The sequence below is a fragment of the Aquarana catesbeiana genome, linkage group LG02 (assembly GCF_042186555.1).
Source record: "Aquarana catesbeiana isolate 2022-GZ linkage group LG02, ASM4218655v1, whole genome shotgun sequence".
Lineage (NCBI taxonomy): Eukaryota > Metazoa > Chordata > Amphibia > Anura > Ranidae > Aquarana > Aquarana catesbeiana.
In genome coordinates this window covers 70,286,439-70,300,031 of record NC_133325.1, presented here as the reverse complement: position 1 = coordinate 70,300,031, position 13,593 = coordinate 70,286,439, and the positions used below count along the sequence as shown (strand labels likewise).

The window sequence follows — 13,593 nt, the reverse complement described above, 5'->3', positions numbered from 1 at the left end:
CCCCTCATTTGCTGCCAGTGTGCCCATCAAATGCAGCCACTGTGCCCATCAAACGCAGCCACTGTACCCATAAATTGCCGCTATTGTGCCCATTGATTGCCGCCACTGTGCCCATAAAAGGCAGCCACTGAACTTATAAATTACTGCTACTGTGCCCACCAATTGCTGCCACTGTGCCATCAAACGCAGCCACTGTGCCCATCAATTGCCTCCACTGTGCCCATCAATTGCCGCCACTATGCCATCAAACACAGCCACTGTGCCATCAAACGCAGCCACTGTGCCATCAAACGCAGCCATAGTGCCATCAATTGCCGCCACTGTGCCATCAAATGCAGCCACTGTGCCCATCAAACGCAGCCACTGTACCCATAAATTGCCGTTGCTGTGCCCATCAATTGCTGCCAGTGTGCCCAATTGTTGCCAGTGTGCCCATCAATTGCTGACACGGTGCCCATCAATTGCTGCCAGTGTGTGCTCATCAATTGCCACTACTGTACCCCTCATTTGCTGCCAGTGTGCCCATCAAACGCAGCCACTGTACCCATAAATTGCCGCTATTGTGCCCATCAATTGCCCCCACTGTGCCATCAAACGCAGCCACTGTGCCATCAAACGCAGCCACTGTGCCCATCAATTGCTGCCACTGTGCCATTAAACGCAGCCACTGTGCCCATCAAATGCAGCCACTGTGCCATCAATTGCCACCACTGTGCCCATCAAACGCAGCCACTGTACCCATAAATTGCTGCTACTGTGCTCATCAATTGCCGCTAATGTGCCCATCAATTGCTGCCAGTGTGCCCATCAATTGCTGCCAGTGTGCTCATCAATTGCCACTACTGTGCCCCTCAATTGCTGCCAGTGTGCCCCTCAATTGCTGACACTGTACCCATCAATTGCCGCTACTGTTCCCATCAATTGCTGCCAGTGTGCCTATCAATTGCCGCTACTGTGCCCATCAAATGCTACCAGCGTGCAACCCCCGCCCGGCACTTACCTTGTCTCGGTGGGGCAGCGGGTCACGGCGGCGAGTGGTATCCTCCATGCTCCTCGATGTCTTCTCCCTTCGTCCCTTCCTGTCCTCTGCGATAGGCGTCCAGTTACAGCGCCTGTCGTTTCAGCCAATCAGGTGACAGGTAACAGACCCGAGCACCTGATTGGCTGAGAGGCGGTTCAGTGTTAGGAAAGCAAATATTCATTTGCTTTGCTAACACAACGCTTAGTGAGCAGCGAGCGCCCAGCATGGTGCCCGCTGTTCACCTTTTTGGACGCCTATTAGAGGCTATGGCTCTAATCAGGTGCTTACAAAAATACCCCATAGGGGGTGGCAGCGGCGATCATAGATAGATAGATTTATGCAATGTGAAATTTACCTAAAAATGACCCTTCCAGTGCCGAGTTTTCACTGCTGGAGGCCACTTCCATCTCCACCATTCTTCCATCCTGGTCCACAGACTCCGGCTGTGTGACTGGCCGGAGCCGCAATGATGTTAATCCCGCGCATGGGTAGGGGAACCGCCGTTTACAGCACAGGACTCTGAAGGAACGGCCATTCGTTCAGAGCCCATGTGCCGATGAAGTCGTTAGCTGCATGTACAGTACATATCTCCTAAACGGCGCACATTTAGGAAATATTTACACTACCTAGGGGTAAGCCTTATTATAGGCTTACCTACTGTATAGGTACAAGTTAGAGGTGGGAGTTTACTCCCACTTTAATATGGCCCTTACATTTTTTTTGTAGTCCCCTAATTTGTTTTCTATTTTTAAAATTTTGGTCTGTTTTATATTGCCTAATATCAAACATATACCAACAAGTGTATGTTTTGTATTGTAGTGTCTCTCAACCACTGGGCCATGGCCCCCTACTGGGGTGTGTTCCCCTTTCTATCGGGCCTCCAGCTAGCTGCAGATCCCCTAACCTCCAATAGTGTCTCCAACCTTCCATAGTTGACGGCAGTGTCCCTCATCCTCCACACTGACCCCCAACCTTCCACAGCACTTTCCACTCTCCAGCAGGTCCCCCCCCTCCCCCACCTCCTACAGTGCTCTCGAACCTCCCACCTCCAACACCCCCCAGCCTACTACAGAGCCTCCATCCCCCATAGTGCCCCCTACCTCAAACAGTCTCCTACACTTCTCCTGACCCCCCCTCCCCAAGACCCTGCAACACCCTTAAGTCTTGAAACAGTGCCCCTGCAAAGTCCCCAGCATCCTGGAATGTCCCCCAACTGCTCCACAAACCCCATCCCCACAGTTCTCCCCAGTCTCCTCCAGGAACCTCATCCCCTACAGGGCCACCAGGTCTGTTAAAGAGTCCCTTAACTCCCTTTAGAACCTCCATATCCCCAACAATGACACCCAGCCCCATTCAGCACCCTCAAGCATTTCAACACACTTTTTTTTTTTTTTTTAACTATTGGGGAATGGAAGGTTTTGGAAGAATTTCCTGGGCCCTGGTCTCAATAAGGTTGAGAACCACTGCTCTTTTTTCTAAACCTAATGTCTCACACTTTTGAGTTGCAATGAAGGCAATAGGTCAAATGTACAGTATATCAAAGCATGTAACTGTACTTTCAACTAAGTAAACAAGGAGTAGAATAAAGACAAAAAACAAAACTTAAATACATAAAATGAACAAATGCGCACACACAACATACGCAGTCAGGGGGCACATGTGTATCTGAACACCACCACTCTATACGTATTTAGTTCTATCTGTACACCTTAGAGGTTTAAGGTATTTTTTTTATATTAAAAAAAAATGAGACAGCAATATGTTTATTATGTTACTAATTTACCGTTTTTATGGAAACACAACTATATTATACAAATACAATTTTGTAATTCCTGCATTTTCTGAAAATGTATGTCTGGGCATCTCCGCAAGTCTATAATTTGTATTTAAAAGTTCCTACAGCTCCCAGGAACTTTAATGTGAACCCCATTGAAGTCAATGGGAGGCAAATCTTCAAAAATCAATTATTTCCTTTTTCAAGGCTAATTGGCAAGGCATTTTCATAGAAAGATCACGAGGAGCTGGGCACTGCCCTGGGGATATGTAGCAATTCAAAAAAGATTAAAAAAAAAACATACTTTTTGGCAGGTAGCAGCTCTTTGGCATCATTTCACAACCGGGCCAATTCTGACACTTCTCTTCTACATGTAAAAATCTGTTTATTTTTTTTCACTAGAAAATTACTTAAAACCCCCAAACATTATATATATTTATATATATATATATATATATATATATATATATATTTATTTAGCATAGGCCCTATAAAATATAATAGTGGGTGTTGCAATTTTTTATGTCAGATGGCATGCGCAGCGCATCTGTACCATGTATAGAACCTGCTGCAGCAAAACTGACAGACTTTTAAAAAAATGCATGTAAATGTACTTTGCGGCTGCAAGCTATTGCCTGCACCGGGCAATACAAAAAAAAAAAAAAATGAAAATAACAGTGTGGGGTCCCCCCTCCAGTACATACCAGGCCCTTTGGGTCTGGTATGGATTTTAAGGGGAACCCCATGCCAAAATAAAAAAATGGTGCGTGTGGTCCCCCCCCAGACCCTTATCTGAGCACACAGGAAAGTGGGGGGGGGGGGGGGGAAGCAAGCGGGCCCCTCCTAAACCATACCAGGCCATATGCCCTCAACATGGAGGGGGTGCCCCAAGCCAACCGTTTTTTGAAGACAATTAGAGACTCAGGCTTTAATCACGTGCTTCAAGAAAAGAAAAAAAAAAAAAACATGCGTCTGGCTCCCTGAACGTATATTAGGGGCCGGGTGCATGAATTAGAGGGGCCCCTGCACCCAGTATGGATGGGTCGCCACTGCCCCTACTTAAAAAAAAAGTCCTATTTACATACCAGAAGTGTTATACTTCATTGATCTGTCCATCCAGCCGATTACAGCAAAACACAGTGCTAGAAAGGCACACATTCTGCTCTTATGTCTTGTATGCGGGTGCCAATTATTTGGTAATGGCACCCCAAACGTATCTGTTATACTGTGTGGCGTGGTGCAGTGCTATCAGATAAAATATTGCTTGCACTACTTTTTCTGCATTCCAGTGTCTTTTGCAACCTATTCATATGAATATGTACAGGTACATTGAGGTGCCTGGGGGAGCCGCCCACCAGCGGTAATTGTAATGTTGGCGGTCGATAAGTGATTAAAAGTTATGCAAAATCTGGAGGCACCCAGTCTAAAATATAGATGTAATTTATCAACGGGAAACCTGAGCCTAGGACAATGCACACAACCACCCTGATGACATTATCTTCAAATCAGAGTCCCCCCCATTCCATCAGAATCCCCCTTCACAACAGAGTCCCCTCTTTATATCAGAGTCTCCCCATCACATTAGAGTCCCCTCTTTACATCAGAATCCTCCCTTCACATTAGAGTGCCCCTATCACGCCAGAGTCCCCACTTTGCATCAGATTGCCCCTTTCATGTCAGAGTCACCCTATTCAATCAGAGTCTGCCCTTCACATCAGGGCCCCCTTGTCATCAGCTTTCCCTCTTCACATCAGAGCCCTCTTTTCATCAGAGTCTCCCCTTCACATCAGAGCCCCCCCCTTCACGTCAGAGTCCCCCATCACTTCAGAGTGCTCCCTTCACATCAGAGTCACCCCATTCAATCAGAGGGCCCCCATTACATCACAGCCCCCATTTTGCATCAGATTCCCCCCATCACCTCAGAACCCCACCCCTTCACATCAGCATCCCCTCATCACTTTAAAGTCCTCCCATTGCATCACAGCCCTCCCTTCACATCAGAGCCCCCTTTTCATCAGAGTCTCCCCTTCACATCAGAGCCCCCCCTTCACGTCAGAGTCCCCCATCACTTCAGAGTGCTCCCTTCACATCAGAGTCACCCCATTCAATCAGAGGGCCCCCATTACATCACAGCCCCCATTTTGCATCAGATTCCCCCCATCACCTCAGAACTCCACCCCTTCACATCAGCATCCCCTCATCACTTTAAAGTCCTCCCATTGCATCACAGCCCTCCCTTCACATCAGAGCCCCCTTTTCATCAGAGTCTCCCCTTCACATCAGAGCCCCCCTTCACGTCAGAGTCCCCCATCACTTCAGAGTGCTCCCTTCACATCAGAGTCACCCCATTCAATCAGAGGGCCCCCATTACATCACAGCCCCCATTTTGCATCAGATTCTCCCCATCACCTCAGAACTCCACCCCTTCACATCAGCATCCCCTCATCACTTTAAAGTCCTCCCATTGCATCACAGCCCTCCCTTCACATCAGAGCCCCCTTTTCATCAGAGTCTCCCCTTCACATCAGAGCCCCCCCTTCACGTCAGAGTCCCCCATCACTTCAGAGTGCTCCCTTCACATCAGAGTCGCCCCATTCAATCAGAGGGCCCCCATTACATCACAGCCCCCATTTTGCATCAGATTCCCCCCATCACCTCAGAACCCCACCCCTTCACATCAGCATCCCCTCATCACTTTAAAGTCCTCCCATTGCATCACAGCCCTCCCTTCACATCAGAGCCCCCTTTTCATCAGAGTCTCCCCTTCACATCAGAGCCCCCCCTTCACGTCAGAGTCCCCCATCACTTCAGAGTGCTCCCTTCACATCAGAGTCACCCCATTCAATCAGAGGGCCCCCATTACATCACAGCCCCCATTTTGCATCAGATTCCCCCCATCACCTCAGAACTCCACCCCTTCACATCAGCATCCCCTCATCACTTTAAAGTCCTCCCATTGCATCACAGCCCTCCCTTCACATCAGAGCCCCCTTCACTTCAGAGCCCCCATCATGAACAGACCCCCCCCCCCTTCACGTCAGAGTACCTCCATCACTTCAGGGTCCCTCTTTTGCATCAGAGTGCTCCTTTCATGTCAGAGTCCCCCTATCTCTTTAGAGTCCCCCCTTTGCATCAGAGTGCTCCCTTCACATCAGAGTCGCCCCATTCAATCAGAGGGCCCCAATTACATCACAGCGCCCCTTCACTTCAGAGCCCCCCATCCCCTCAGAACCCCCCTTCATGTCAGCGTCCCCTCATCATTACAGAGTCCTCCCATTGCATCAGAGCCCCCCGTCACGTCAGAACCCCCCCCCCTTCACGTCAGGGTTCTCTTACTGTATCAGAGTCCCCCCTTCACATCAGAGCCCCCCTTTACATAAAAACTCTCTCTATATATATATATATATGAGCCCCCCAATCATACACAGCCCACCCTCGCCATAGCAAGTCATGACAAAAGTCATGACAATGATCCAGGATAAACTGGACCCTGTGCTTGCAGCACCCTGTTTAAGAAACACTACAATATGGGGCCCTCATTCATTCCCACCCCATAAGGTTGGAGGGTGTGGATATTATCCTGATAAGGAACAGTCTCTATAACCTGCTCCTAGCTGGTATCTGTAGCTTCATTTAACTTTTCCCCCCAGGACTCCAGGTGAATCATTTTCCTGCCACGCAGAGCAGATTTTTGGACCCAACATAATAGAAATCTGTATTTCCTGTACATTGAGATCGTTGTAAAAAAAAAGAAAGAAAGAAAAGAAAATGCCAATATTAAATATGGCGCCGCGTAGACTGACGCCATCGCCGTGCACCGGATGTATCCGCAGGGAAAGCAGCGTGTGACGCCACTGTGCGTTTCCGGTACTGGGAACGGGCAGTTCCGGATTGGAGGAGGGTCGGGATCCTCCGGGGGTAAGAAGGGGGTCGTGTTGTTCTCCTCATACATTGGAGGGACGGGTCAGTGTAGGGATGTACAGTGGTCCAGACACCAGTACATGGGATCCTGTGTGTGTAGACACTGCCATAGATGATGAAGCAGCTTCCATGTCCATAGCTGGTGTGTGCAAGAGACTATGGCTGCTGACCATCAGTCCCTGCCCCAAGGAGCTTACATTCTAAGACCCCTACTGAACACACATATATACTGGTGCCAGTATAGACCGAGTCATCCTACCAGCATGTGTCTGGAGTACAGGGAGGAAAGCTGCACGGGGAGAACATGCAAACTCCATGCAGAGAGCGTCCTGTCTTGTATTCTAACAAGGGGCCCCGGTGCTGCATGGCGGAGTGTGATCACCAAGACACCGGGCTGCCCTTTATAGTAAAGGAGAAGTACACACAAAGCTTGTTTGGCTGCACTTCTATGGATCACAGGAATGCTCTCCGCTCTGCACTCCGCTCTGCACTCCGCTCTCCTGTGACCAGTTCTCAGCACACAGCGGGCTGAAGTCACAGAAGTCGGTCCAGGCTCAGCGTCATCACGACCACGGAGTCCAGATCTGCCCAGATCCCCGGATCGACACCCGGCTCAGCCTCACAGCGAGCCACTGAGAGCCTGAGCCGGCCGCTCCCCACCACCTAGGGTTGCCACCTCAGCCCTTTAAACCCAAACACCTTTTGAATTACGCAGGTTCTGAGGCTAATTTAATGCAGATAAGGCACCAAGTGAGTTTAATTACCACCTTAATCAGCCACAGAACCTGTGTAATTCATATGTATTCGGGTTTAAAAGGATGAGGTGGCAACCCTATCCCTACCCCTCCACTGCCCGGCGCTCCGGTGAGTGTGGAGGGAGAAGAGCGGAGAGCTGTGACTGACAGCCTGCAGCTCTCCGCTCGGGGAGCTGTGAGAACCGAGCGATCAGCGATGTACGATCGTTCAGTTCTCAGTGTTGGGGGCGCCGGGGGACAGATGCAGCATCCACCTAGGTAAGTATGAATAATAATTTAAAAAAAAATACTACTATTTTAAAGCGGAACTACAACATATCTGGGCACCACAATCCAAAAACACTTTCATTTGTAATCAAAGAAAACTCCCCCCATCCATCCATGTCTCAATGCTTTATTCTGCTAAGAAATCACTTTGACCCCCCCCCTTTACAAATACTGTAGCTGCTGAATTTTAGGACACTTTCCAGTCCAGGGATTCAGTGCTGTCCTCCCCTGGGCTGATTTTTTTTGACATTTTTCGGGTCCCTGGTTGCCTCCATCTTGGATGTAGGAAGCCGGCTTCGCAGCCAGCCCCCTGCTACGCATGCAGGACTGCCTCTGCATCCACAGCCTCCTAGGATGTATGAAGTGTCTTGGAAGGTTGCAGGTGAGCCAAACGTCCACGCTGACCATCTATTCAGAAATAAGTACCCGCAACCAAAATGTAAAAAATACCTCCGAAAGTGGTGTTGGTAAAGGAGGAGATAAAGTGGAACTTCCTTTTTATGTGAAGTTTCTCTTTAAAGTGGTTGTAAATCCTCTTTTTTTTTTTTTGTATTTTGTTTTTTTTTTTTAAATAAAATTAACAAATATGTTAGGCCCCTTTCACACGATCGGACCGTTCAGGTCCGCCTGTCAGTTTTGACGGCGGACCTGAACGGGCGCTCCATGTTAGCCTATGGAGCGTCGGATGTCAGCGGAGACATGTCCGCTGACATCCGACCCGGTCCGATCCGCTAAAAGCAGACGGATGGCCCTACGTCCAGGTCCGTCGCTGGCGGATCGGGTGAGATCTGATGAAAACGGACATGCTGTCCGTTTTCATCCGATCCCTTCATAGGCGGCAGCGGCGCCTGACAAGCCCCTCCCCGCTCAGTGAGCAGAGAGGGACCTGTCATCCGCCGGCTCAGCGGAGATCAACGGACTGATCACCCGCTGAGCTGGCGGGCTCTGTGGAAACGGAGTCCGCCTCGTGTGAAAGGGGCCTTATACTTGCCTGCTCTGTGCAATCATTTTTGCACAGAACAGCCCCAATCCTCTTCTTCTGGGGTCCCCGGCGCTCCAGGTCCCTCCTCTTCATCGGGTGCCCCCCCACGCAAAGCCGCTTTTCCTGGGGGTAACCCGTGTGGCCTTGTTTCTGAGCCCCGCTGCTGCATCCATTGACACAGACAGTCGGACTTGCCCCTGTGGCACTGGAATTGATTGACAGCAGCGGAAGCAAAACACCACACTAAAATTTTTGCGTATAAAAAAAAAAAAAAAAAAAAGGGAATTTATTCAAAACTTATGAGGAATAAATAAGCCAGCATGTTTTGGGAGGCCACATAGGTCACCCTTCATCAGGGCTGTAAGATTGTTGATATGGACACTGAGTGATGAAAAAATACAGATTTTAACTTGTAAGCAACAAGTGTCCAAAAAGGCTTAGTCTTTAAGTGGGTAAACTGCCCTCGTTTAGGCTACTTTCACACTCGGGTGCCCTGGCCGTTAGCGCTAAAGTGCCGCTCGTTTTTGCGGCGCTTTTTACGAAAAAAAAAAAATGGTCCTGTTTTGCAGCGCTTTTAAATATTCATTGCAATGGGCAGGCCATTTTAGGAGCGCTAAATGCAGCACTCCCAGATCACCCCAAAGATGCTGCTTGCAGGACTTTTCAGAACGTCCCGCAAGAGCACCGCCCCAGTGTGAAAAGACACACTGCAATGAATGGGAGGCGGTTTTCAGGCGCTTTGCAGAAGCTATTTCTGAAACCTGCCTCAGTGTGAAAGGGATCTTACAGACTGACGTTCATTCCTTTGATCTAAAAGAACTAAAAAAATACTCTATGTCTTCTCTTCTCTAGTTCTCAGCGCTGGGGAATGTTGATAAACATTTGTCTGTTTTTTGTTTTGTTTTTTGACAGCTCGGCTCTGCACGGTTTACGTAGAATCGCGGAAATGACTGATTAGCATTGTGAGGGGGGGTTGAATCTAGATCGATATTTTTTTAACAATTAATCGTGCAGCTCTAGGACTGTACAGGGGAGACACGTTCATCTGCTGGTTGAGACTAAACTTGGAGTCTTAGTACTCTTTTATCATCAGTCAGGGTCCAGATCAACATTCTTATTCTCAGCGCAAAAAGTGAGAGCCGCGTGGCTCCAGAAATGCGTTGTTTTTTTTTTATTAACATAAGTTTGGATAAAATCCCCTTTTGGACTCCAAAATCTCAATGTGGTGCTTCGACTTTTTTTTTTTAGACCTTAAACAAGGCTATTGTACTCTGACAGCGGAAGCACCATTGGCTTTTAGAATACATGAACAGTGGCTGCATCAGATGCAGCTACTATTTGGCCAAAAATCTTTTGTCTGGCTTCTTCATTTTCAAGGATGTCGTATGGGCGGATGCCTACAAAGCCATGTATGGTCAGATTAAGCCCCCGTTCATACTGGTGCGATGTGACAGTACCAAATCGCATGACAAGTCGCACCTTATTGCCGGCAATGGAACTGTTCAATTAGCCATGACTCTTGTCGCCGTGACTTTGAAAAAGGTTCATGCAGTACTCTGATTTCGCAGTGAAATCGGATGTACAAATTGCGCTCATGTGCGGCCTTGAAATCGCGCTAAAGTAGCACCGGTAACTCAGTGTAAGTTGGCTGAGGGCTCCTTTACACTTGTTTTGGCTTCAACACATATTAAACCGCCTACAGCTTCAACGTGCTTTGATGTGTTTTTGATGAAGCGAGTCGGCGGTGCTTTGATGAAGCGTCTGTGCTGCTTCTGTGATGCTCTTTTGAAGCTTTGTTGAAGCTTGGCAGATGCCGTGTGTGTGTGTGGATATCTCATACCTGCAATTTCTCCAAATCAAAGCGAAGCTGAATTAAAGCCTCTCAAAAGCCACAGGTTCTTGATGTGAGCTTTGTCATAGAGTTCTATAGAGCCTTTGAAGACTCTTTGAAGCACCACTAAAACGACATAGGGTATCATTTTTGTAGCGAAGCTGAAGCAAAGGAAACGCAAGGTGTACACAGGACTGTAAGCTAACCATTTTATTTGTTGACAGGAGCTTTGTCTGGCATTCAATGAGCTTTAACAAAGCTTGTCCAAAGCTTTGTTTTGAAGAAAGTGTAAACAAGCCCTAAAAGTGGGCTAAAAGGTTGACTAAACGTGGGCTTAAGGACTGCTAACAGCTATGCTGACCTCATCATCTTTAGTTATTGGAGAGCTGAAATGCAAAGATCGCCTGAGTGTCATCTTCATATTTAATTTGTAAACCTTTTTTTAACTTCTGTCCATGTGTTTCAGTATTTTGTTAAAAACTTTATATTGCTTTTTCCTGAAGGCTTTTATTTTCTAAAATAAAGCTGATTTCTGTTTGCATATTTACTTGCGATAAAGCTCTAAAATAATTGTCTGGATCTTGTCTGTTGTATGTGTCAGCGGTTTAGAAGATGACCACCGCGGCCAGGCCAACGTTTGAGCCAGCCAGGGGCGGCAGAGGGAAAGGAGAAGGAGATCTAAGTCAGCTTTCCAAACAATATTCCAGCAGAGACCTTCCTTCACACACGAAGATCAAATACAGGTAATATTGCAAACCTGGCAACTCTTTCTAATGGAGGATATTCAGCCTTTGAAATTGGGGGAAAAAAAAAAAGAAACCTATTCAATACATATCTGAAATGCACTCGCATTTTCAGCACTGCCCAGTTCTCACCTGCTGGACCACAGAACACCATCACTTATGTTATGGAAAGGGGAAGGTGTTCTATAGTCCAGCAGAGATGAGCACACTGCTTGGTCAAAATCAAACCTTGTGATAATGTTCTCTTTTGCAAAGGCTTAAAATCAAGATGTATGTGAATGACTTTAATTGTGCAAAATCAAAACAATTATAGTGTTGTCCTAATTAAGTTTGGTGAATGGTCCGATATCTCAATTGCAACATGGGCCAGGTGCGTGTGCATGCACACGGCTATGTAGAGACACATCGAGAAGTGCCACCTAGCGTGAAGTACACGTGGCCGTCAGAGTAAACCTGCTGCGGGCAGTCAAACGTAGTCAGTGTGAGAGGGAGGGTCACAGTGCAATGAAGCAACGAGTGAACATCAAGTTCTACAAATCAGGGAAAAGGGAGACGCGTGAAATTGTGCAAGTGTACGGGACGGAATCTGTGAGCAGAAAATGTGTTTATGACTGGTTCCAACGCTTTCGCGATGGGAAGGAAACAACTGAGGATGAGCCATTTTCAGGTTGGCTGTCAACAAGCAGAACCCCAGACAATGGCAAATGCTGGCACGAGATTGGCAACTTTTGCTTTGATGGCAGAGAAATTGGGCACTGGCAAGGACACTATGCATACCATCGTCTGTGAAAATTTGGGTAAGCGGAAGATCTGTTCCCAAGCGGAAGATCTGTTCCCAGTTTGTGCCGCACAAGCTGACAGACGAACGTCCGCCATGTTCGACCAGAGTTGCACAGGATTGGACAGTGTATGTTGCTGCACGATGACGCCTGCCTACTGTGTGAGACTATTCTTAGCTTGGCTCGGCTCAGCGTACCTGTTCTCGATCATCCACCGTACTCCCCTGATCTGGCGCCTGCAGATTTCTTTCTGTTTTCCCACCTCAAGAGCGTCATGAAAGGCGGACGTGGCAGCAATCCAAGAATGTGTGACATCGGTTCTGCGATCGATTTCTAAGGAGGCCTTTGCTGACAGTTTCCAGAAGCTTTATGAACGTTGCCAAAAGTGTGTTGTGAAGGATGGTGATTATTTTGAAGGCCAATAAAGGTAATTTGTTTTCTGATACCATTCACCAAACTTTTTAGACACCCCTTGTATATCCGCTGTATTTTCGGGATATGCATTTTTTGTTTCTTGCTATATACCAAGGGAAACAGTAGTTGTGCTGTACAGCAGGGAAATATATAATTTTCGCTCTTTTTTTGGCATGGCTAGGCAAACTACCCAGGATGCACCTGAGGAGGTGAGAAGCCGGGACTTCAGGAGGGAGCTGGAAGAGAGAGAACGCGTGACTGTCCGAGAGAAGAACAGAGACCGACCACCAAGAGGTAGGAGCAGTGTAGACTTTATCTGTGTTGCTGCTGGTCAGTGTGTTGCATTTCATCAGTAAAGGGAACTAAAAACCCATTCCAAATTTAGTTTTTTCACCTCTCATCCAGGATAGATCCATTCACAGTTCTCCCCTGTGTAGTATGTACCCAAAAGCTGTCAGACTCTACTGGTTGGGAATGCCGCTGATGCGGTGCAGAGATGACATTAAAGTGGAGTTCCACCCACTTTTACAACTCTTCAGCATCCCCCACTAAACTGTGCACTGTAAACGAATTGGATATTTTTAAATTTTTTTTCTCAGCACCTACTGTATATCTGCTGTATTCATTTTTCACTTCCTCCTCCCTGGCCGCGGCCTATCGCATCATTTCCTGTTTGCAATGCCTTCTGGGAAGGGGCGGCAACTTCCTCTGACAGTGCCGTTGCTATGGAAACCTGACCTGAAACCTATTACACTGCTTGTGCTGCACTGAGCATGTGCGAGATCTGCAAGAATGAGATCCAGGAAGAAATACAGTCTGGCTTCAGATGCCCACACTTAAGATGGCCACAGCCTGCTGTAAGTTTATAAAATAAACTACTGCTATAAACTAACAAAACAGACCTTAGTTTACAGACTAACTTTACTAGAATACATTAAGCTTGTGTATTATAGGGGTATTTTTATTTAAAAAGCATAATTTCGGCCGGAACAGCACTTTAAGGTCTCAATTACACTTGTGATTGGAGGCGGTAAAACATGTGATTGAGCTGCATTTGTACTGCCCTCCAACCTCTTTCCCTTAAAGCAGAACTACACTGTATATGA

At 47.4% G+C, this 13,593-nt stretch overlaps 1 protein-coding gene across 1 annotated transcript in view; it reads left to right on the top strand.

Moving 5' to 3' along the window:
• Positions 1–6,601: 6,601 nt before the first annotated feature.
• CWC15 (CWC15 spliceosome associated protein homolog) overlaps positions 6,602–13,593 on the top strand; it is a 32,410-nt gene continuing 25,418 nt past the window's right edge. Inside the window, exons 1-3 of the mRNA XM_073613024.1 lie at positions 6,602–6,713; positions 11,153–11,294; positions 12,669–12,781. Of these exons, the coding sequence (XP_073469125.1) occupies positions 11,164–11,294; positions 12,669–12,781 (244 nt within the window). The 5' untranslated portion in view covers positions 6,602–6,713; positions 11,153–11,163. The remainder of the gene's footprint in view (positions 6,714–11,152; positions 11,295–12,668; positions 12,782–13,593) is intronic.